Source organism: Acanthochromis polyacanthus, chromosome 17 (genome assembly GCF_021347895.1).
Source record: "Acanthochromis polyacanthus isolate Apoly-LR-REF ecotype Palm Island chromosome 17, KAUST_Apoly_ChrSc, whole genome shotgun sequence".
Classification (NCBI taxonomy): Eukaryota; Metazoa; Chordata; class Actinopteri; family Pomacentridae; genus Acanthochromis; species Acanthochromis polyacanthus.
Window position 1 is genome coordinate 26761015 of NC_067129.1, and position 25251 is coordinate 26786265.

Sequence of the window (25251 nt, forward strand, 5' to 3'; positions counted from 1 at the left end):
AAGTTCGTGAAGAATCCAACATTTCGTGCAGAGTACACATCATTCATGGACAGCATCATCAGTAAGGGTTATGCTGTGCGGGTATACTAATAATCTGATCTATGCACGCGGGTATACCCACGCGTGTAGGAGGCTCCTTGCGCGCGGAGACATTGCCACGCGCGCATAGAGTGTTTTTTGTGCCCGTGGAGACTTTTTCCGCTTGCGCGGGGTACGTGTTTCGCGCGTGCAAGAGAGTGTTACGCGCGCGGGACTCTTGACCCAATTATGACGCCATAGGTGTTCACCTAAACAACAAACTGGACTGGACAGATCACATGACTCTCTATATAAGAAGGGTCAGTGTCGTTTATACCTGCTGAGGAGACTCTCATCATTTGGTGTGAGCAGACCACTGCTGAGGACCTTCTATGATGCTGTGGGGACCTCCATGGTCTTCTATGCAGTGGTGTGCTGGGGAGGGGGTGCTCTGAGCCTGATAAGAACAGACTCATCAGACTGATAAAAAGATCAGCTCAGTCTGTGGCTGATCCTGGACTCCATGGAGGTGGTGAGAGAGGAGGGCTCTGCATAAACTGTCTTCTATCATGGAAACTCCTCCCAGCCTCTGCATCAGACTGAATTCTTTAAGAAGCACCTTCAGCAACAGACTGGTCCACCCTAAATGGAAGAAGGAACGTTTCCACAGGTCATATTTCCCAACATCAGTCAGACTGTACAATGCTGCATTATAAACCGGTCTACCTCTGTCACTGCTGCACTTTTCTCTGTGTTTTTGCACTGTGTGTTCTATTTATTTTGTACTGTCCTTTAGACTATTTTTTCTCTCATTTGGAGCTGCTGTAACAGTAAACTTTCCCCACTGTGGGATCAGTAAACTTTATCTTGTCTTGTCTTGTCTTATCAGGAGATTATCAGGCAGCATCTCCTGAGATCTCCTCAAACACCAATGAGAATATCAGGAGACGTCACGCAGAGGCAGCATCTCCTGAGGAGCTCGACTTTTTAGGAGTCAGTAAGAACATCCTCCAGACCTTTGGTTAGTCCTTCATAGAGAGAGCACCACCACCTTCTCAACTAGCCTCCAGAACAGCCACCATGATGGTCACTATTTATTCTTCTTCTACTCTTTCTTCATCTCACCACCGGCTGCTGCTGATGTTAGAGAACAAAAGAATCACAATCTGATGTTTTCTTGACATTTTATTGAGTTTTTTTCAGTCGTTTAAATCAGTTTTGACACATTTGAGCAGTTTATTGTCAGTTTGGATCCAATGTCTGCTGATCTGATTCCTGATTGGTCGCTGAAGAAGAGTTCAGGGTGAGGAGTGAAGGTCTGAGGAGGAGCGTCTGGTCTGGGCGATCCAGGAGGCGAAGGCTGAGACCCGGGCGTAGACTCCAGGTTTCTGTGGACGTCCACAGCCCGTCCCATACGATGTCACACCTGTGGGAGCCAATCAGAGAGCAGAGTTTCCTCAGACCATGCATTACTGTTTGATGTGTCTCTGTGTGTCTGTCTGTGGGCGTGTCACCGACCAATCAGAGTCCAGCGTCCGTCGTCCAGCGTCACAAGCGGACCGCCGGAGTCGCCCTGCAGGTTCAAACAGCAGGAAAACTTTATGTAAACACATCAGAAACAAACAGGAAGAGCTGTGTTCACCTGCAAACCTGAACAGCCAATCAGCCCTCAGATCACCTGTCACACCTGCCCTTCCTGGTGAGTGACATAAAAGATTCCAGGTGAGCTCACCTGACAGGAGTCCACACCTCCCTCAGGGTATCCGGCACACAGCATGCTGGAGGTGATGGAGTAGTCAGGTAGCTGCTGCTGGCACTGGACCTGATCCACCAGAGGAACCTGGGCCTCCTGGAGAATGTCTGGGGTTGGACCTGAAAGAGAACGTCATGTTCCACCATGATTCATAGAGAACGTCATGTGTATGTATGTTATTGTGTGTATATTGTGTGTTACTGTATGTTACTGTGTGTGTTTCACGTCCTTCAGTTTGTCGTCCCCATCCAGCAATAAAACATTTTCTTCCTGCTGTGAAACTCTGACCTTCAGCTGCTAAACACACCGGCTGGACCCAATCTGAAACACACACACACACACACACACACAACACAGGCAGGTGTTTATTCTCAAGTGTTTGAGTCCTACAGTAGGGCATTGCTGATTGGTTGATTGATACTGACTGGGTAAAGCTGATTGGCTGCTGCAGGTGGATCATGGCGATGTCGGCCTGCTTGGTCATCCTGTCGTATCCCTGTGGAAGATCACGCGATCGACTCGTCGGTCTGAACGTGCGTCAGAGTCGCTGTGGATCTGAGAGTGGAGTCCGAACACAGCCTCCCACGACTGCCAGGTGGATGTTTCTCCTGCAGAGACATCATGTGTTCATTTTTAGCTGCTGCTGGCCCACCTGCAGGCTGAACTGTAACCCACAGGCTGAGGGCTCAGAGGAGTAGATTAGAGGTTCAGGACGTCATCAGGGTTCTAAAAGTGTCTGAAAGCAGCAGTGGGATCACAGAAGTCTGGTCTGACTAACAGATAGAAACGGTGAAGATTAAACATGACTTAGAAGATGCTCTTCAATGCAAACCTCTGACTCACAGAGGATGGAGCTCACCTGGACAGGTGTAGTTTTCATGTCAGATCACTGATTGGACAGACTCACCCGTAGACGCAGTGTGCAGCAGTCAGCAGCCAATCCCGGCCAATCAGAGAGGCTCCACAGCGATGATGGCCCCGCCACTGCAGAGACACGATCCACGGCCACGCCCCCTCCGTAGCGTTAGCCCCGCCCACCACTCGACCTGACAGGTAGAAACACTCAAGTGAAGCATTCAGACTGATTCTATCGGGTCTGGTTCTATTCCTGGTCCTTGTTTCTCCCTAGTTCCTGCTCAGGTTTAACTTTTACCTTGACCAGGTATCCTGTCCTCTGATTGGTCCGACTCACTCCTGACATTCGAGGCCAGACGGACTCCACAGGCTGAAACATAGATTCAGGTTCATCCTTCATGTCTAACACGACTCACCTGTAAAATCACCGGAAGATCACCTGAAGAGCTGTGAAACGCTGAGATACTCACGTTGGTTGTTACAGCTCAGAGAGACCACCTGGTCCCTGCTGCAGGTCCCACTGCAAGAAACCACGTCATGTATGAACCATGTCCCGTATGAACCACATCCCATATGAACAACATCACAAATGAACCACGTCATGTATGGATGACGTCATGTATGAACGATGTCACATATGAACCATGTCACGTATGATCAGCATCATGTATGAATGATGTCACCTATGAACAACATCATGTATGAACTATATCACGTATGAACAACGTCACATATGAACTACTTCATGTATGGACGATGTCATGTATGAACGATTATCATATAAACCATGTCATGTATGATCAGCATCATGTATGAATGATGTCACGTATGAATGACGTCATGTATGAACCACATCATGTATGAATGACTACACATCACGTATGACCAATGCCATTCATGACGTAATAGACAGATACAGTAGACAGACAGATATATTCCAGGCTTTAGCTTTTTAATCTTCTTCCAGTTCAAGTTCTAGCTCCAGTTTTAACTCTAAATCCTGGTTCTACTAACAATTCTAGTTCCAGTTTAACATAAGTTCCTAATTTACCATAAATTGCTCATTCTGATACACGTTTATGTCCAAACCTCTAGCTGATTTAAGTTCTAGTCCTAATTCTAGTCTGGGTTCTCACTATGTTTCATTGGAAGTCCTGACTCCTGTTGTGCTTCTGGTGTTCCGTACCTGATGCTGGTTTCCAGTGTTCCGTTACTGGTGACTGTGATGGTTACAAACGGGGAATCCTGAGGCAGAGCCGGCAGCAGAGAGGTTTCCCCGGTCCTGCACACCAGAAACCAGATGTAAGGAACTCTTCATTCAGCCACTCACCTGTCTGACACCTGAGTTTACCTGTATCCCAGGTACTGACAGGTGAAGTTGGACAGGTGTGAGCTCCAAGTATCGCCACACACGGTGAACAGAGACGAGTTGAGCTGAAACTGGAGCCGATTGGAACCATTCACCTGCAGCATGACTGAGACACAAACACAAAGCGCTCATTAAGCAAGCTCGTTATTAGTTAGCTAGTTATTAGCAAGCTAGTTATTAGATAGCTAGTTATTAGCTAGTTAGTAATTAGTGAGCTAGTTATAAGCTAGTTGTTATTAGCTAGCTAATTATTAGATAGCTAGTTAATAGCTATTTAGTAATTAGCTAGCATTTATTAGTTAGCTAGTTATTATCTAGTTAGTTATGTCTAGATAGTTATTAGTTAGTTACTAGTTATTAGTTAGGCATTAGTTAGCTAGTTATTAGTTAGCTAGTTATTAGCTAGATAGTTGTTAGCTAACAAATAACTAGCTAGTTATTAGCTAGCACATTATTAGCTAGCTAGTTGTTAGTTAACTAAAAATTAGCTAGTTATTAGCTAGTTAGTTGTTAGTTAACTAAAAATTAGCTAGTTATTAGCTAGAACATTATTGGCTAGCTATTTGTTAGCCAGCTAGTTATTAGCTAGCACATTATTAGCTAGCTAGGTCAATAATGTTCTAGCTAATTAGCTAGCTAGCCAGTGCTAACATCACGCACTGTGAACGTAGTTCAGAGTACCATCACAACAGGACTATGATGTCACATGACGACCTGTGTGACATCATAACCACAGCAGAACTGAGTGATAGGAGCTAATATAAGATTATGACATCACATGACATCACGATGCAACATGGTGACATCACATAGTTAACCTACTGCATTGATCCTTGGTATTAATGATACTTAATATTTAATCTCTCTCCCTTATTAATATATTTAACTAATCATTGGTCATTGATCCCTACATTACTAATACTCAATTATTGATCTCCTAGATTAAGAATAATCAGTTATTGATCTCCTAGGTTACTAATAATCAGTTATTGATCTCCTAGACTACTAATAATCAGTTATTGATCTCCGAGGTTACTAATAATCAGTATCAGTGCTCACTACAGTCGGCTTCATCAGATGCGTCAGGACAGTCGACCACGCCGTCACACAGACTGTTACCATGGATACAGCTTCCTGTCTGACACTGGAACTGACCACCTGCACACGGAGCTGTTGAGACGGAATGCATTCAATCAGTAATCAATACATGACAAGTCAGAACATCAATAATCTGATCAGGACGTCCTGATGGTTCTGACTGGTTTCATATTTAGAGGTTTAATAAAGCTGACCTCTGACCTCAGACACTCACCTGGTACCCCCAGGTTGACCCCGGTGGTGAAGTTGGCTTTGAAGCCCCGTGTAAACCCGACTCATCCGTAAAGAACCGTACTGTAATCTGATTGGTTGTTGAGAACAGGTCGTGGGCGGGGCCATCACTACCGGTGAGAACAGCTGAAAGAAGAAAACAATTCCAGGTTAATACCTAAAACAGGATAAAGTCACCTGCACAGGTACAGTCAGAAGAAGCAGCAGAGGATTGTGGGTAAAATGCTTCTCACCCAGTAAGGTGGAATTAGGCCCCGCCCCATCCCGCACCTCCACCACATCATAGGTCGCTTCTACATCAAAGTCCAGGAAGTGGAGCTGAAGGTTGTGGCCCTCCGCTGCATGAAGGGTCCCACACACCTGCAGCAGAGCATCATGGGTAATTACCACCAGGTAAACATGTCGCACATGCTCAGTACACAACAGGAAGTCAGGATCAGTGTGTCTGGAAGCAACATTTATAAACACAAGCACAAATACACGTACGAGTCGTACAGGTGCAGTACAAGGCAGCAGTATATGTTTTAAAATTCTAAGTATAGGTATGAGTAGAAAGTATAAGTACAGGTAAGAGTAGAAATTATAAGTACAGGTGTAAGTAGAAAGTATAAGTACAGGTGTAATGGGATGTACAGGTAGGATCCAGGTGTACTCACACTCTGCTTGATTCCCCGTAGGATTGTGGGTAGTTTGGGGAGCTGAAAGTGGAGTTTGGGCTCCCAGAGGTTGAACGGTCCTCCACAGTCAGCTGGACCAATCAGAGAACAGAAGTGGCGGAGTCAGAAAGGATCAACAGTACAAGTGTGTGCCTGGCTGTGCTCAGGTGTGCAGTAAATCTCACCTGGTATGGGGGGCGGGGTCATCGGAGGTGGTACATTTGTTGGTTCAGGGGGGGCGGGGCCACTGGAGCAGATGTCAGCATGATGTCATCCAGAGCGATGTCATTGAAGACGCCTTCTTTCTTCTGTGCTTCAAAGGTCACCTGCAGAGGTCAGAGGTCAGCTGATGAGCCACTTGCTGACTGATGTGATGTCGCTAGTGAGAGGTGATGTCACTGACCGTGGCCTCTGACGTCAGATTGATGGTCACCTGGCCGTAGTTCCAGGAGTTGCCATAGTTACCATCCTTCTGGAAGAGCACGGTGGCGGCAGATTCGGGTTGCCATGGCAACGGCAACAGCAGGACTCTGAGACGGTGGACGTCCTGTCCAAACATGTGGTACCTGAGGACACGTGTTGACATGTGATTGTTTACTGGTTTACTGTTGGCGCTTTAAGCTTTGAGTCACTTCCATGCTAGCTGTAAAGGCTAACAGCAGACGCTGCAGGAGGTCAGATATGATCTGTTCTGAGCAGATCAGTCGTCTCCATGTTGGTCTGTAGTCTAAACCAGACCTTCTCCAACTACACCATAAATCCAGAGATCAGAGAACCCTCAGAGCTGATGCTCTACTGGTGTCTCAGTAAACCTCTCAGCTGAAATCATCTGATCTCCTCATCCTCTCTGGACCTCGCTGAACTTCTACAACACTAATCTGTAGAATGATTTATTTTTGTTAACCTTTTGGTTTGATAAGAATTTCCACATTTTCTTGTTTGTTTGTTTAGATGTTTCAAGGGTTTTAGTTACATTTGTTTGAACCATTTTAGGCTCCTGTTATTTTCGAGGGGGCCATTTCTAGCAAACATGATGTTTCCTTCCACAGATTTATCTGGAGGTTAGTGGTTCACTGCAGCCAGAAGATCTGAAATCATGTTGGACACATGCGGTCTGTATCATCTAATCTAGGCTAGACTATTATAAACCTCTGGATGTAGTCTCGATCAGATTCTCTTCTGGTCCTAAACACTGCTGCTGGTTTCTAACAGAAAAACAGAAACGAGAGAACATCAGTCCAGTTTTAGCTCCAGTAGCTTCCTGTCTGCCTCAGGATTGTTTCTAAGATTTTATCGTTTGTTTTTAAGGTGTTAAATGAGTCGGCACCTTCTTATTTACCTGAGCTTTTTGCATGTCCATGCATTAGCTCTGAGGTCGCCCAATCAGACGGTCCTTAAAGGTCCCAGGTCCAGAAACAGAAACAGAGATTCCTCTTCTGTGGCTGCACTCTGTGGAACCACTCACCTGTTCATATACCTGGATACCTTCAAGTCCCAAATGAAGACTTAGATGTTCTCTCTGGCTTTTACCTGAAGTTGAGAGTTGACACCTTGCAAGTGTTCTGTATATTTTCTTTTTCTTTCTTCTTTCTTTTTTTCTGTATATTATGTTTTATTTCTATCTTGAACTGTAAAATATTTTGGTTGTTTTTCAATCTGCTAAATAAATAAAGTTTGCCCTGGCTTGCTTCCATCTTTACAGGTGTACTTGTTTCATAAAGTTGCTTTCATGTTTTTGTTTATTTTCCATTATTTGCATGTTTGCTTGTTGTCCATTGTTTACATGTTTGTTTTCCATTGTTTACATGTGAGTTTGTTTGTTTTTCATTGTTTACATATGTGTGTGTTTCCATTGTTTACGTGGTTGTGTTTGTGTTCCACTGTTTACATATGTGTCTGTTTATTGCTTGTTGTTTACCAGAAGCTCAGACACATGGGCTGTGTGGATGGCGTCAGAGGGAGGCTGTGGATCCTGAAGGTCGTCGGCTGTTGGCTGAGGATCAGAGGAGTGACGATGTAGAAACTGAGAGTCAAACACCAGCGGATCAATATCCTGTTCTATTGATCTGATTAGCTCTGATCAGGACTGACCTGAAACTCACCTGAACCGTTCTCCAGTGTGTGGTCCCCGTTGGGGCCAGTGTTCGGGGGCATCGTGGAGCCGCGGATTCGGATCCAGTCAGAGTCCTGGTCTTGCAGCTGCCTCCAGAAACACATGCCATCCTCAAAGCTGCAGCTGAGCTTTTCCTGGTCTTAGAACAGCAACAGGAAGGACAGACAGGAAGCTTCATCACTAACCCAGCCCTCAGTGAGGGTGTTACAGTGTTACAGTATGTTACAGTGTGCGTTACAGTGTGCGTTACAACGTTACAGTGTGTATTACAGCGTGTGTTACAGTATGTGTTACAGCGTGTGTTACAGCATGTGTTACAGTGTGTGTTAAAGTGTTACAGTGTGTGTTACAGTGTGTGTTACAGTGTGTTACAGCGTTACAGCGTGTGTTACAGAGTGTGTTACAGTGTTACAGTGGCGTTACAGTGTGTGTTAAAGTGTTACAGTATGTTACAGTGTGTGCTAAAGTGTTACAGTCTGTTAGTGTGTGCTAAAGTGTTACAGTGCGTTACAGTGTGTGTTAAAGTGTTACAGTGTGTTACAGTGTGTGTTACAATGTGTGTTATAGTGTTATAGTGTGTGTGTGTGTGTTACAGTATTGCAGTCTGTATTACAGTGTTGTAATGTGTTACAGTGTGTTACAGTGTTGCAATGTGTGTTACAGTGTGTGTTACAGTGTGTTACAGTGTTGCAATGTGTGTTACAGTAAGTTACAATGTGTGTTACAGTGTTACAATGTGTGCTGTAGTGTGTGTTACAGTGTGTTGCAGTGGATACAGTGTGTGTGTTACAGTGTGTTTTACAGTGTGTGTTGCAGTGGATACAGTGTGTGTTACAGTGTGTTTTACAGTGTGTGTTACAGTGCGTTACAGTGTGTGCTGTAGTGTATTACAGTGTTACATTGTGTTTTACAGTGTGTGTTACAATGTGTTACAGTGCTACAGTGTGTGTTGCAGTGTTCCAGTGTGTTCCAGTGTGTGTTACACAGTGTTACAGTGTGTTTCAGTGTGCTACAGTGTTTTACACTGTTACAGTGTGTTTCAGTGTGTTACACAGTGTTACAGTGTGTTTCAGTGTGTGTTGCAATGTTACAGAGTGTGTTCCAGTGTGTGTTGCAGTGTGTCTCACAGTGTTATAGTGTGTTACAGTGTGCGTTTCAGTGTGTGTTGCAGTTTTACAGTGTGTTACAGTCGGTTACAGACAGGAAGCTGCATCGCTAACCGCAAACCTCTGCAAACAGCTCTTACCGGACAGGCTGGACAGGTTGGTGGCGCTGTAGGTCGCCTTAAACCCTGGCAGAGTGACGATGTCATCAGAGAAAAACTCGACAGTTGATTGATCGGTCAGCAGCCACACAGTCCCAGGGGGGGTGAAGCCCGAGAGCTCAGCTGCCAATCAAGTTAACACGTCAGATAAAGTGTGGAGAGGGGAAGGAGGAGTTAAAACCAGGTGTTCAGCTCACCTGTGAGCACTTTGTCTGGTCCAACGCCTTCGAACAACTTGAGAGTGTCAATCCGTTCTTCAGTTTCAAACTGAAGGAATTCAAGGCGAATGGACAGCCCTGTGTCGACCCTGACAACACCACAGCAGCGTGTGACAGCATGTTACAGTGTGTTACAGTGTGTCACAGTATTACAATGTGTCGCAGTGTGTTACACTGTGTTTTACTGTGTGTTTTCATGTGTTACACTGTGTGTTACAGTGTGTCATACAGTGTGTTACAGTGTTTGTTACAGCATGTTACAGTGTGTTACAGTGTGTTACAATGTTGTACTGTGCTACAGTGTGTTACAATGTGTTATAGTGTGATCTTGTGTTACATTGTGTTGAAGTTGTGATACAGTGTGTAACAGTGTGATACAATGTTACAGTGCTACATTGTGTTGTGGTTGTGTTACATTGTGTTGTGGTTGTGTTACATTGTGCTGTGGTTGTGTTACATTGTGTTGTGGTTGCGTTGTGGTTGTGTTTCTACCTGATGATCCAGCGGCAGAAGGTGCTGATGTTCTTCTTGTCAGACTCCATCACACTGAACGATCCATTTGGTCCTCTGAGCACAAACTGTCCGTCACACGTGGTTGCTATGGAGACAGGAATGATCCTAGCATCACAGGTGGGCTAAATACCTGAGCCAGACCAAACACCTGAAGCATGACTGGTTACCGCAGCGAGCAACAGCTTCATCGGAAGTGTCAGGGCAGTCGTCGACTCCGTCACACAACCGATCGGTCGCCACGCACGTCGACCAATCAGCACACAGTGTCTCATCAGAAGAACAGGTGACTGCACATGGAGTACACAGGTGTGAAAGACACGACCACACACCTGGACAGGTGCAGCTGTAGGTGTTTGTTTTACGTGCTGTAGGTGTTTTACCTGCTGCATGTGTTTTACCTGCTGTAGGTGTGGTGATGTTCGCTGCAGGTGTGGTGATGTTCGCTGCAGGTGTGGTGATGGTCGCTGCAGGTGTGGTGATGTTCGCTGCAGGTGTGGTGATGGTCACTGCAGGTGTGGTGATGGTCGCTGCAGGTGTGGTCTCCTCAGTGTTCTCTGCAGAAACACAACATGTTTTTCTATCACCATGTGTCCTCAGGTGTTAAACTCTGAACTAACGTTGTCTCCTCAGACTTCTGTGGAGGTTCTCAGTCATCAGGTCCTAGTGATGGTAGGAGCTTCAGTAGGAACCAGCTGGAGCTTCTGGAAGACGTTTCTCGGAACATCTTTCAGATTTGGTAGCACCTGGAGCTCCTACCATCTCCTCATCCCATAGATGTTCTTCTGTTTTACCCATTTATTGATCAGTACTGATCCAGACTCAGAAAGTTTATTTCAAACCTGCACACAACTACATCTAACAAAACAGTAAAACAATATATAACATGCATGATTTGAAAAGGGGATGGATGAAGCAAAAGCTTTTAAAATTCCAATCCCCCACTCACATTACACACATTACATTACACATTACAACACAGTAAAAAAAACAAAACAACAACAACCACAACAACAACACGACAAAGACACCCAGACAGGCCCACCTTCCCTGACCCCGAACCAACCCCACTCCTTCAAACACACTGAGCAGTACGACCCCTTTGGTTTTTAATTAATATTAACAATAATAACAAATAACAACATTATTAATTATTACTTATCATTGTTGTTACTATAACTTATTATCGTTATTAATATTAATCAATTATTAGTATTTTTACGTAGATATAATTTTAAGTAGATGTCAGCTTATAAAGAATGCTGATTCCTTTTCATCGTTTGTGTTTGTAACAGCTGTTCCACACATGTCTGAGGGCATCAGTCTCTCTGCTGCAAATATTTCAACCTCACACTTCTTTTAAACGCTTTTTTAAATTGATAAGTGTTTGGACAGGCTCTGTCATTCTCTGTTAACCCGTTCCATAATTTAAACAGACATGGATTTAAGGTAGATTTTACTTTTGGTTGATAAAGTTTGTTACTTCCTCTGAGATTATAAGTGTGATGAGCATCTCTATCGTGGAACAGGCTCTGTATATTTGCAGGAAGAGAGTTTTTAGATGCTTTGAACATTATCTGTGCTGTTTTATAGTCTACTAGGTCAATTAGTTTTAGAACAGATGACTCTAAAAAAAAGTGGATTAGTGTGAGCACACTGTACACCATGAGCACCATGTACAATTCTTATTGCTCTCTTTTGTAGTACAATTAAAGGCATTAAGTTTCTCTTATATCAATTTCCCCAGACTTCAATACAGCAGGTTAAATATGACATTACAAATGAGTGATATAAAATAAGTAGGGCATCATGATAAGAGCATGACTAGCTCTCCTCATGATACCCACACATTTAGCAACCTTTGTGCACAAATAACTAATATATTTCCATGATTCCTTCTTATCAATAATGACCCCTAAAAATACATTTTGTTCCACTCTTTCAATGGTTATGTTGTCAATAGTTATTCGTACCAGGATGCAATTACGTTTTTGTCCAAATGACATACATTTTGTCTTTTTTAGATTCAAAGAGAATTTGTCATTATTATACATTAAGAACAATGTTGGACCCAATATTGAGCCTTGAGGAACCCCACATGTTACAGTTCTATATCCTGATCTATTTTGATCTATATGTACATATTGGAGCCTCTCATTCAAATAACTCTGTAACCACTGATTGGCTATTCCTCTAATGCCATGACTCTCCATTTTTTTAACTAATATTTGATGATCAATGGCGTCAAAGGCTTTCTGTAAGTCTATAAAAATTCCTATTACAAATTTGTTTGAATCCACACAATTATTGAAAGCCTGTGACCTCATCACCTCACTGATGACATCACTGTGACCTCAGAGACCCACCTGTGATGTGGATACTGTTCCTGTCGATGACCAATCCCCTGCTGTCGGCCTCCTGAAGCCCCGCCTCCAGCTGCTGCTCCGCCTCCTTGGCCTCGATCAGCTGATCGAACCAGAGGTCAAAGGTCACCGCCACGCTGCCTCGACTGGAGACCAATAACTCAGATTAGCTCATCAATAAAGTTATCAGCACATTTATTAAATGCAGTTTCCAATCAATCAATCAATCAATCAATCAATCAATCAATCAATCAATCAGTCAGCCAATCAATCAATCTTTATCATAAAGATAAGAAACAACTGATGAGTCCCTTCATCAGCTGATCAATATGATCAATCAGTAATAATGTTATTGATCAATAATGATATGTTTTTGATCAGTATTGAAGTGTTATTGATCAGTGATTGATCAGTAATGAAGTGTTATTGATCAGTGATGTGTTATTGATCAGATATCTGACCTGAAGCGTTGAACCTGACAGGACCTGAACGACTGTTTGAGCTCACTGAGACTGAACGCCTCAGACACCTGTCAGCCAATCAGAGGTTAGAATGAGGTCAGGTGACTTTACAGTGAAACCAGCACCTGTTTGATGCCTGACTGAAGTAATGAAGCCGATCAGATCAATATTCTGTTCCCGTGCTCTGTGAGGAGGAAACATCTCCTCTCAGATGGAACTCACCAGCTGCTGGACGTCGAAGGCCAGAGACTTGAAGAGCAGACTGCTGGAGTTCTTCAGCTCTTCAGAGAACTCAGCTCCCTGTTTGATCACCATCCGCCCCCTCAGCCTCTCCGACTCCACAGCACCTCCACAGCAACAACAACATAATCAATACCTGCCCTGAAGTGATCGATCAGTGGCTGAAGCGTGAGTCTACCTGCAGGCTCCAGGCTGAGATACGAGACGACTATCAGGCCGACACAGCAGATGAGGAGGAGCAGCACCAGGACGCTGAGGATAACCTCCAGAGACGACAACCGGCGAGTCATCCTGAGGACCGATCAATACCGATCGATAGAAACGATCAGAGAGAGCCTTCACTGCTTGTACAGACACCTGTCAGCTTACCTGTCGAGATCAGCTGTTCCTTCTTCGTCTGTTTACTTCATAAACTCTGAGCGGCTGACTGACCTGCTGGACTCTTTCATGGGACTTTTATTGAGCTGCAAATGTCAAATGACTCATTATGACGGCAGCAGCTATTTATCAATTCAGCAGCTATTTATCAATACAGCAGCTGATAATCAATACAGCAGCTATTAATCAATACAGCAGCTATTTATCAATACAGCAGCTATTTATCAATACAGCAGCTGATGATCAGGAAGGATGTTTGTGCTGCTGGGACCAAGGATCAGAATTATTTTGTTCAGATGAAAGTTTATAACATGACACAAACAAACCATCAGTCACGTGTTTTTATGTTTACATGTTAACTGGTTACTCTAAATTGTCGGTAGATGTGAATGTCAGTGTGATTGTTTGTGTCTATGTGTAGCCCTGTGACAGACTGTTACCTGTCCAGGTGAACCTGTGACAGACTGTTACCTGTCCAGGTGTCCCTGCCTTCACTTTCAGTCAGCTGGGACAGACTCCTGCCCCCATGACCCTGATGAGGGTTAAATGGTATAGAGATGATTAGATGTTTACATGTTTATGTCATGTTTAAATGTTTATATAATGTTTGCATGTTTGTACAAACTTTGTGAGTGTTGGTGTTGTGCAGATGTTACCTGGCTCACATGTCTTCCTGCTGTTGTTGATCAGACTAAAGTCCACCTGTGTACCACATAAACCTGTCAGGTAATCTGCTGTAATCAGGCCCCACCCCCTGCATTCACCTGGCAGGTCAAGGCTCACCTGCAGGTCCTTAAATGAAGCATTGCTGTGACTTTATGAGCAGCAAGTTTACAGATTTTCCAGTGAAACATTCAGACAATAGAAAACAATAAAACATCTCCAGAAACTACCACATATTCCCCGGATGTTTGCCATATATTTGCCAGATATTTGTCATATGTTTACCAGATATTTGTCATGTGTTTGTCAGATGTTTGTCATGTGTTTGTCAGATATTTGTCATATGTTTGCCAGATATTTGTCATGTGTTTGTCAGATATTTGTCATATGTTTGCCAGATATTTGTCATGTGTTTGTCAGATATTTGTCATGTGTTTGTCAGATATTTGTAATATGTTTGCCAGATGTTTGTCATGTGTTTGCCAGATATTTGTCATATATTTGCCAGATATTTGTCATGTGTTTGTCAGATATTTGTCATGTGTTTGTCAGATGTTTGTCATGTGTTTGTCAGATATTTGTCATGTGTTTGCCAGATGTTTGTCATGTGTTTGCCAGATACTGTTATGGATCTCGGCCTGCCTGCTTGGGTTTTTTGGACTTTTTCCTGGTTTTGTGTTGTTTTCCAGGCCAAGCCTTGCTTTTGTGCCATGTTGTGCTTGTCTGTGCTGTGCTTTGGTCCAACTCTCTCTCCCCTAATTAGGTCAGAGTGGTTTCAGCATCAGCTGAGGTCACTCCTCTCATCAAGGGTGCAGTGCGGGCTGAGCAGCTGTTTCCGATTCACCATCACACCTCGCTGACAATAAAAGCTGGTTCAGACTTTCATTCGATGCCGGATTGTTATACGACTACCATGTTAGTGACTCGCCAGCCAAGCCCATGCCATATGAATCCTTGTCTAGATATTCCGAAATCAGATTTGAAGTCAACGAACAGTAATTCTCTTGTTCTCTGTCTACCTTCTCAGTTCCCGTGGCTCAGCCTGAACGAATCCCGGACACCGCACAGGTATTCAGCCCAGAGAAATCCACAGCCACGACCACGACCCGAACCACAACCCAGGCCGAGCCTAGAACCAAAGCCAAGGGAAACCCACAGCCACGATTACGAACCGAACCCCGCCCGAGACGGAACCCGGAGCCACAGCCCAGACCAAGCCCTGAACCTCAGCCAAAACTCAGCCGAGATCCCCAGCTCTGCAAACCCCACAGCCAGCCCTTCCTCCACCAACCACTCCTCTCCTTTAGCAATAAAGAACCGTTAGCACACTTAATCCGAGTTCTTGCACCGCTTCCTACCCCTGAGCGTGACAGATACTTGTCATGTGCTTGCCAGATATTTGTCATGTGTTTGTCAGGTATTTGTGATGTGTTTGCCAGATATTTGTCATGTGTTTGCCAGATATTTGTCATGTGTTTGTCAGATATTTGCCATGTGTTTGCCAGATATTTGTCATGTGTTTGTCAGATATTTGTCATGTGTTTGTCAGATATTTGTCATGTGTTTGCCAGATATTTGTCATATGTTTGCCAGATGTTTGTCATGTGTTTGTCAGATGTTTGTCATATGTTTGCCAGATGTTTGTCATGTGTTTGCCAGATATTTGTCATATATTTGCCAGATACTTGTCATGTGTTTGTCAGATATTTGTCATGTGTTTGTCAGATATTTGTCATATGTTTGCCAGATGTTTGTCATGTGTTTGCCAGATATTTGTCATATATTTGCCAGATATTTGTCATGTGTTTGTCAGATATTTGTCATGTGTTTGTCAGATGTTTGTCATGTGTTTGTCAGATATTTGTCATGTGTTTGCCAGATGTTTGTCATGTGTTTGCCAGATACTGTTATGGATCTCGGCCTGCCTGCTTGGGTTTTTTGGACTTTTTCCTGGTTTTGTGTTGTTTTCCAGGCCAAGCCTTGCTTTTGTGCCATGTTGTGCTTGTCTGTGCTGTGCTTTGGTCCAACTCTCTCTCCCCTAATTAGGTCAGAGTGGTTTCAGCATCAGCTGAGGTCACTCCTCTCATCAAGGGTGCAGTGCGGGCTGAGCAGCTGTTTCCGATTCACCATCACACCTCGCTGACAATAAAAGCTGGTTCAGACTTTCATTCGATGCCGGATTGTTATACGACTACCATGTTAGTGACTCGCCAGCCAAGCCCATGCCATATGAATCCTTGTCTAGATATTCCGAAATCAGATTTGAAGTCAACGAACAGTAATTCTCTTGTTCTCTGTCTACCTTCTCAGTTCCCGTGGCTCAGCCTGAACGAATCCCGGACACCGCACAGGTATTCAGCCCAGAGAAATCCACAGCCACGACCACGACCCGAACCACAACCCAGGCCGAGCCTAGAACCAAAGCCAAGGGAAACCCACAGCCACGATTACGAACCGAACCCCGCCCGAGACGGAACCCGGAGCCACAGCCCAGACCAAGCCCTGAACCTCAGCCAAAACTCAGCCGAGATCCCCAGCTCTGCAAACCCCCACAGCCAGCCCTTCCTCCACCAACCACTCCTCTCCTTTAGCAATAAAGAACCGTTAGCACACTTAATCCGAGTTCTTGCACCGCTTCCTACCCCTGAGCGTGACAGATACTTGTCATGTGCTTGCCAGATATTTGTCATGTGTTTGTCAGATATTTGTGATGTGTTTGCCAGATATTTGTCATGTGTTTGTCAGATATTTGTCATGTGTTTGCCAGATATTTGTCATGTGTTTGCCAGATATTTGTCATATGTTTGCCAGATATTTGTCATGTGTTTGTCAGATATTTGTCATATGTTTACCAGATATTTGTCATGTGTTTGCCAGATATTAGTCATGTGCTTGTCAGATAATTGTCATATCTTTGCCAGATATTTGTCATGTGTTTGTCAGATATTTGTCATATGTTTGCCAGATGTTTGTCATGTGTTTGTCAGATGTTTGTCATATGTTTGCCAGATGTTTGTCATGTGTTTCCCAGATGTTTGTCATATGTTTGCCAGATGTTTGTCATATGTTTGCCAGATATTTGTCATGTGTTTGCCATATGTTTGTCATGTGTTTGCCAGATATTTGTCATATGTTTGCCAGATATTTGTCATGTGTTTGTCAGATGTTTGTCATGTGTTTGTCAGATATTTGTCATGTGTTTGTCAGATAATTGTCATATCTTTGCCAGATATTTGTCATGTGTTTGTCAGATATTTGTCATATGTTTGCCAGATGTTTGTCATGTGTTTGTCAGATATTTGTCATATGTTTGCCAGATGTTTGTCATGTGTTTGCCAGATGTTTGTCATATGTTTGCCAGATGTTTGTCATGTGTTTGCCAGATGTTTGTCATGTGTTTGCCAGATGTTTGTCATATGTTTGCCAGATGTTTGTCATATGTTTGCCAGATGTTTGTCATGTGTTTGTCAGATATTTGTCATATGTTTGCCAGATGTTTGTCATATGTTTGCCAGATGTTTGTCATGTGTTTGCCAGATGTTTGTCATGTGTTTGTCAGATATTTGTCATATGTTTGCCAGATATTTGTCATGTGTTTGCCAGATGTTTGTCATGTGGTTGTCAGATATTTGTCATATGTTTGCCAGATATTTGTCATGTGTTTGCCAGATGTTTGTCATGTGTTTGTCAGATATTTGTAACATGTTTGCCAGATATTTGTCATGTGTTTGTCAGATGTTTGTCATGTGTTTGCCAGATATTTCATACGTTTACCAGATATTTGTCATGTGTTTGCCAGATATTTGTCATGTGTTTGTCAGATATTTGTCATGTGTTTGTCAGATATTTGTCATATGTTTGTCAGATATTTGTCATGTGTTTGTCAGATATTTGTCATGTGTTTGTCAGATATTTGTCATATGTTTGCCAGATATTTGTCATGTGTTTGTCAGATATTTGTCATGTGTTTGTCAGATATTTGTCATGTGTTTGTCAGATATTTGTCATATGTTTGTCAGATATTTGTCATGTGTTTGTCAGATATTTGTCATGTGTTTGTCAGATATTTGTCATATGTTTGCCAGATATTTGTCATATGTTTGCCAGATGTTTGTCATGTGTTTGCCAGATATTTGTCATGTGTTTGCCAGATATTTGTCATATGTTTGCCAGATATTTGTCATGTGTTTGTCAGATATTTGTCATATGTTTACCAGATATTTGTCATGTGTTTGCCAGATATTTGTCATGTGCTTGTCAGATAATTGTCATATCTTTGCCAGATATTTGTCATGTGTTTGTCAGATATTTGTCATATGTTTGCCAGATGTTTGTCATGTGTTTGTCAGATGTTTGTCATATGTTTGCCAGATGTTTGTCATGTGTTTCCCAGATGTTTGTCATATGTTTGCCAGATGTTTGTCATATGTTTGCCAGATATTTGTCATGTGTTTGCCAAATGTTTGTCATGTGTTTGCCAGATATTTGTCATATGTTTGCCATATGTTTGTCATGTGTTTGCCAGATATTTGTCATATGTTTGCCAGATATTTGTCATGTGTTTGTCAGATGTTTGTCATGTGTTTGTCAGATATTTGTCATGTGTTTGTCAGATAATTGTCATATCTTTGCCAGATATTTGTCATGTGTTTGTCAGATGTTTGTCATGTGTTTGTCAGATATTTGTCATGTGTTTGTCAGATAATTGTCATATCTTTGCCAGATATTTGTCATGTGTTTGTCAGATATTTGTCATATGTTTGCCAGATGTTTGTCATGTGTTTGTCAGATATTTGTCATATGTTTGCCAGATGTTTGTCATGTGTTTGCCAGATGTTTGTCATATGTTTGCCAGATGTTTGTCATGTGTTTGCCAGATGTTTGTCATGTGTTTGCCAGATGTTTGTCATATGTTTGCCAGATGTTTGTCATGTGTTTGTCAGATATTTGTCATATGTTTGCCAGATGTTTGTCATATGTTTGCCAGATGTTTGTCATGTGTTTGCCAGATGTTTGTCATGTGTTTGTCAGATATTTGTCATATGTTTGCCAGATATTTGTCATGTGTTTGCCAGATGTTTGTCATGTGGTTGTCAGATATTTGTCATATGTTTGCCAGATATTTGTCATGTGTTTGCCAGATGTTTGTCATGTGTTTGTCAGATATTTGTAACATGTTTGCCAGATATTTGTCATGTGTTTGTCAGATGTTTGTCATGTGTTTGCCAGATATTTCATACGTTTACCAGATATTTGTCATGTGTTTGCCAGATATTTGTCATGTGTTTGTCAGATATTTGTCATGTGTTTGTCAGATATTTGTCATATGTTTGTCAGATATTTGTCATGTGTTTGTCAGATATTTGTCATGTGTTTGTCAGATATTTGTCATATGTTTGCCAGATATTTGTCATGTGTTTGTCAGATATTTGTCATGTGTTTGTCAGATATTTGTCATGTGTTTGTCAGATATTTGTCATATGTTTGTCAGATATTTGTCATGTGTTTGTCAGATATTTGTCATGTGTTTGTCAGATATTTGTCATATGTTTGCCAGATATTTGTCATATGTTTGCCAGATGTTTGTCATGTGTTTGCCAGATATTTGTCATGTGTTTGCCAGATATTTGTCATATGTTTGCCAGATATTTGTCATGTGTTTGTCAGATATTTGTCATATGTTTACCAGATATTTGTCATGTGTTTGCCAGATATTTGTCATGTGCTTGTCAGATAATTGTCATATCTTTGCCAGATATTTGTCATGTGTTTGTCAGATATTTGTCATATGTTTGCCAGATGTTTGTCATGTGTTTGTCAGATGTTTGTCATATGTTTGCCAGATGTTTGTCATGTGTTTCCCAGATGTTTGTCATATGTTTGCCAGATGTTTGTCATATGTTTGCCAGATATTTGTCATGTGTTTGTCAGATATTTGTCATATGTTTGCCATATGTTTGTCATGTGTTTGCCAGATATTTGTCATATGTTTGCCATATGTTTGTCATGTGTTTGCCAGATATTTGTCATATGTTTGCCAGATATTTGTCATGTGTTTGTCAGATGTTTGTCATGTGTTTGTCAGATATTTGTCATGTGTTTGTCAGATAATTGTCATATCTTTGCCAGATATTTGTCATGTGTTTGTCAGATATTTGTCATATGTTTGCCAGATGTTTGTCATGTGTTTGTCAGATATTTGTCATATGTTTGACAGATGTTTGTCATGTGTTTGCCAGATGTTTGTCATATGTTTGCCAGATGTTTGTCATGTGTTTGCCAGATGTTTGTCATGTGTTTGCCAGATGTTTGACATATGTTTGCCAGATGTTTGTCATGTGTTTGTCAGGTATTTGTCATATGTTTGCCAGATGTTTGTCATATGTTTGCCAGATGTTTGTCATATGTTTGCCAGATGTTTGTCATGTGTTTGCCAGATGTTTGTCATGTGTTTCCCAGATGTTTGTCATATGTTTGCCATATGTTTGTCATGTGTTTGTCAGATATTTGTCATATGTTTGCCAAATGTTTGTCATGTGTTTGCCAGATATTTGTCATATGTTTGCCATATGTTTGTCATGTGTTTGCCAGATATTTGTCATATGTTTGCCAGATATTTGTCATGTGTTTGTCAGATGTTTGTCATGTGTTTGTCAGATATTTGTCATGTGTTTGTCAGATAATTGTCATATCTTTGCCAGATATTTGTCATGTGTTTGTCAGATATTTGTCATATGTTTGCCAGATGTTTGTCATGTGTTTGTCAGATATTTGTCATATGTTTGACAGATGTTTGTCATGTGTTTGCCAGATGTTTGTCATATGTTTGCCAGATGTTTGTCATGTGTTTGCCAGATGTTTGTCATGTGTTTGCCAGATGTTTGACATATGTTTGCCAGATGTTTGTCATGTGTTTGTCAGGTATTTGTCATATGTTTGCCAGATGTTTGTCATATGTTTGCCAGATGTTTGTCATATGTTTGCCAGATGTTTGTCATGTGTTTGCCAGATGTTTGTCATGTGTTTGTCAGATATTTGTCATGTGTTTGCCAGATGTTTGTCATGTGTTTGTCAGATATTTGTCATATGTTTGCCAGATATTTGTCATGTGTTTGCCAGATGTTTGTCATGTGGTTGTCAGATATTTGTCATATGTTTGCCAGATATTTGTCATGTGTTTGCCAGATGTTTGTCATGTGTTTGTCAGATATTTGTAACATGTTTGCCAGATGTTTGTCATGTGTTTGTCAGATGTTTGTCATGTGTTTGCCAGATATTTCATATGTTTACCAGATATTTGTCATGTGTTTGCCAGATATTTGTCATGTGTTTGTCAGATATTTGTCATATGTTTGTCAGATATTTGTCATATGTTTGTCAGATATTTGTCATGTGTTTGTCAGATATTTGTCATGTGTTTGTCAGATATTTGTCATATGTTTGCCAGATATTTGTCATGTGTTTGTCAGATATTTGTCATGTGTTTGTCAGATATTTGTCATATGTTTGTCAGATATTTGTCATGTGTTTGTCAGATATTTGTCATGTGTTTGTCAGATATTTGTCATATGTTTGCCAGATATTTGTCATATGTTTGCCAGATGTTTGTCATGTGTTTGCCAGATATTTGTCATGTGTTTGCCAGATATTTGTCATATGTTTGTCAGATATTTGTCATATGTTTGCCAGATATTTGTCATATGTTTGCCAGATATTTGTCATATGTTTGTCAGATATTTGTCATGTGTTTGCCAGATATTTCATATGTTTACCAGATATTTGTCATGTGTTTGCCAGATATTTGTCATGTGTTTGTCAGATATTTGTCATGTGTTTGCCAGATATTTGTCATGTGTTTGTCAGATATTTGTCATGTGTTTGTCAGATATTTGTCATGTGTTTGCCAGATATTTGTCATATGTTTGCCAGATGTTTGTCATGTGTTTGTCAGATGTTTGTCATATGTTTGCCAGATGTTTGTCATGTGTTTGTCAGATATTTGTCATGTGTTTGCCAGATATTTCATATGTTTACCAGATATTTGTCATGTGTTTACCAGATATTTGTCATGTGTTTGCCAGATATTTGTCATATGTTTGTCAGATATTTGTCATATGTTTGTCAGATATTTGTCATGTGTTTGTCAGATATTTGTCATATGTTTGCCAGATATTTGTCATGTGTTTGCCAGATGTTTGTCATGTGTTTGCCAGATGTTTGTCATGTGTTTGCCAGATGTTTGTCATATGTTTGCCAGATGTTTGTCATGTGTTTGTCAGATATTTGTCATATGTTTGCCAGATGTTTGTCATATGTTTGCCAGATGTTTGTCATGTGTTTGCCAGATGTTTGTCATGTGTTTGTCAGATATTTGTCATGTGTTTGCCAGATGTTTGTCATGTGTTTGTCAGATATTTGTCATATGTTTGCCAGATATTTGTCATGTGTTTGCCAGATGTTTGTCATGTGGTTGTCAGATATTTGTCATATGTTTGCCAGATATTTGTCATGTGTTTGCCAGATGTTTGTCATGTGTTTGTCAGATATTTGTAACATGTTTGCCAGATGTTTGTCATGTGTTTGTCAGATGTTTGTCATGTGTTTGCCAGATATTTCATATGTTTACCAGATATTTGTCATGTGTTTGCCAGATATTTGTCATGTGTTTGTCAGATATTTGTCATGTGTTTGTCAGATATTTGTCATATGTTTGTCAGATATTTGTCATGTGTTTGTCAGATATTTGTCATGTGTTGTCATATATTTGTCATATGTTTGCCAGATATTTGTCATGTGTTTGTCAGATATTTGTCATGTGTTTGTCAGATATTTGTCATGTGTTTGTCAGATATTTGTCATATGTTTGTCAGATATTTGTCATGTGTTTGTCAGATATTTGTCATGTGTTTGTCAGATATTTGTCATATGTTTGCCAGATATTTGTCATATGTTTGCCAGATGTTTGTCATGTGTTTGCCAGATATTTGTCATGTGTTTGCCAGATATTTGTCATATGTTTGTCAGATATTTGTCATATGTTTGCCAGATATTTGTCATATGTTTGCCAGATATTTGTCATATGTTTGTCAGATATTTGTCATGTGTTTGCCAGATATTTCATATGTTTACCAGATATTTGTCATGTGTTTGCCAGATATTTGTCATATGTTTGTCAGATATTTGTCATATGTTTGTCAGATATTTGTCATATGTTTGTCAGATATTTGTCATGTGTTTGTCAGATATTTGTCATATGTTTGCCAGATATTTGTCATGTGTTTGTCAGATATTTGTCATGTGTTTGTCAGATATTTGTCATGTGTTTGTCAGATATTTGTCATATGTTTGCCAGATATTTGTCATGTGTTTGTCAGATATTTGTCATGTGTTTGTCAGATATTTGTCATATGTTTGCCAGATATTTGTCATGTTTGCCAGACGTTTGTCATGTGTTTGTCAGACATTTGTCATGTGTTTGTCAGATATTTGTCATGTGTTTGTCAGATATTTGTCATGTGCTTGCCAGATGTTTGTCATGTGTTTGTCAGATATTTGTCATGTGTTTGCCAGATGTTTGTCATGTGTTTGTCAGATATTTGTCATGTGTTTGTCAGATATTTGTCATGTGTTTGTCAGATATTTGTCATGTTTGCCAGATGTTTGTCATGTGTTTGCCAGATATTTGTCACGTGTTTGTCAGATATTTGTCATGTGCTTGCCAGATATTTGTCATGTGTTTGTCAGATATTTGTCATGTGTTTGCCAGATGTTTGTCATGTGTTTGTCAGATATTTGTCATGTGTTTGTCAGATATTTGTCATGTGTTTGTCAGATATTTGTCATATGTTTGCCAGATATTTGTCATATGTTTGCCAGATGTTTGTCATGTGTTTGCCAGATGTTTGTCATATGTTTGCCAGATATTCCTCATTTGTTTTTCATATGTTTGCCAGATTGTCACACTCTAATCACAAGTGAGGGCAGTAGGTCGAAAGGCTGACTGGAAAAGTGGTGTAGATATACCTCAAAATGTAAAAGAAATGGCAGCATCACGTCCTTTAGATGAAAAAAAAATGTAGAATTTTTATTGCTCCTCAAATAGAAGTCAGGTGTACAAGAATAAGCAACAGGTCTACTCAGCATCACAGCCCTTCCCCCAACTGACTGGGCAGTGGAGATCCCCTCCATTTAAAGGCTAGGCCCCTCCCATTGGACCATACCATCTTTAAATTAAATCAATTAAAGCAATCAAACACATTTTCTTTCCACCTAAATACCTTGAAACCAACTATTTACATCTACCACACATTACAGGTCAAGCATTCCCATAATTCTCAAGCCCGGAAAGACTTTTCAACTCATTTTACACTTCCATCCGTTGGTATGGTTCAGTGAGATGAACTGAGCATGTTCCCTACTTCCTACTCAGGCACTATAAAAGACAGCCTGAAATCATACTCGGGTCCTTTAACACTGCCCAGCACCAGGAAGCTCTGTGGTAAGAAAAGAAAGGACAACTTCTTGATGAGCAAACTTCAACCTCACAACCATCATATTCTGTGTATATGTGTTTCTGTGGAACCTTATGTGGTACAAATAGCACAGGCAAGGTACTAACATTTTAAATGCAGCTTAGTGTATGCACCCACCAAACTAGCAGTAGCATGCTACCTGGCTAACATGTGGTCTGTGAAATTAGTGATGGTGTGGTGTATTAGTGTGGTGTTTCACCAGTGGCAGGGGCAACTGCCACACTGATATTTGTCATGTGTTTGCCAGATGTTTGTCATGTGTTTGCCAGATGTTTGTCATGTGTTTGCCAGATGTTTGTCATGTGTTTGTCAGATGTTTGTCATGTGTTTGCCAGATGTTTGTCATATGTTTGCCAGATATTTGTCATATGTTTGTCAGATGTTTGTCATGTGTTTGCCAGATGTTTGTCATGTGTTTGCCAGATATTTGTTGTCACGAACTAGGGAGGGCTGGGCCCGAGCAGAGAGCCACACTACCAAGACCAGAGGAGATTTAGAGTGATTTATTGCAAGAGTGGGGAGTGGCTGG

At 41.2% G+C, this 25251-nt stretch overlaps 2 protein-coding genes across 2 annotated transcripts; one reads left to right on the plus strand and one right to left on the minus strand.

The window, feature by feature from the left end:
- Positions 1–1188: 1188 nt before the first annotated feature.
- On the minus strand, positions 1189–15440 carry tmprss15 (transmembrane serine protease 15). The gene is given in 31 exon segments (XM_051937887.1): positions 1189–1444; positions 1537–1591; positions 1751–1890; positions 1997–2266; positions 2269–2362; positions 2364–2379; positions 2679–2817; positions 2925–2996; positions 3097–3146; positions 3813–3908; positions 3978–4101; positions 5055–5165; positions 5308–5358; positions 5361–5450; positions 5558–5684; positions 5983–6039; positions 6041–6072; positions 6166–6228; positions 6231–6306; positions 6384–6546; positions 7899–8003; positions 8079–8232; positions 9340–9480; positions 9555–9664; positions 10068–10173; positions 10256–10375; positions 10487–10642; positions 12452–12594; positions 12910–12977; positions 13132–13256; positions 13328–15440. Coding segments are annotated over 31 exon segments (3294 nt in total). The 5' UTR covers positions 13440–15440; the 3' UTR covers positions 1189–1316.
- A 4304-nt stretch (positions 15441–19744) lies between these two features.
- LOC127530635 (keratin-associated protein 16-1-like) lies at positions 19745–25231 on the plus strand. Its single transcript, XM_051937895.1, has 3 exons — positions 19745–20539; positions 20980–21111; positions 25124–25231. Exons 1-3 carry the CDS (start codon positions 19770–19772, stop codon positions 25164–25166), a joined length of 945 nt encoding a protein of 314 aa, XP_051793855.1. The 5' UTR covers positions 19745–19769; the 3' UTR covers positions 25167–25231.
- Positions 25232–25251: the final 20 nt, after the last annotated feature.

Bases quoted from the DNA above. Each gene is read 5' to 3' on its own strand.
- LOC127530635 (XM_051937895.1), top strand. From the start codon at position 19,770: ATGTTTGTCATGTGTTTGCCAGATATTTGTCATGTGTTTGCCAGATAT. The intron at 20,540-20,979 runs GTATTTGTCATA...TATGTTTGACAG, and splicing joins GTTTGTCATGTGTTTGTCAG to ATGTTTGTCATGTGTTTGCC. The intron at 21,112-25,123 runs GTATTTGTCATA...TGTGTTTGCCAG, and splicing joins GTTTGTCATGTGTTTGTCAG to ATGTTTGTCATGTGTTTGCC.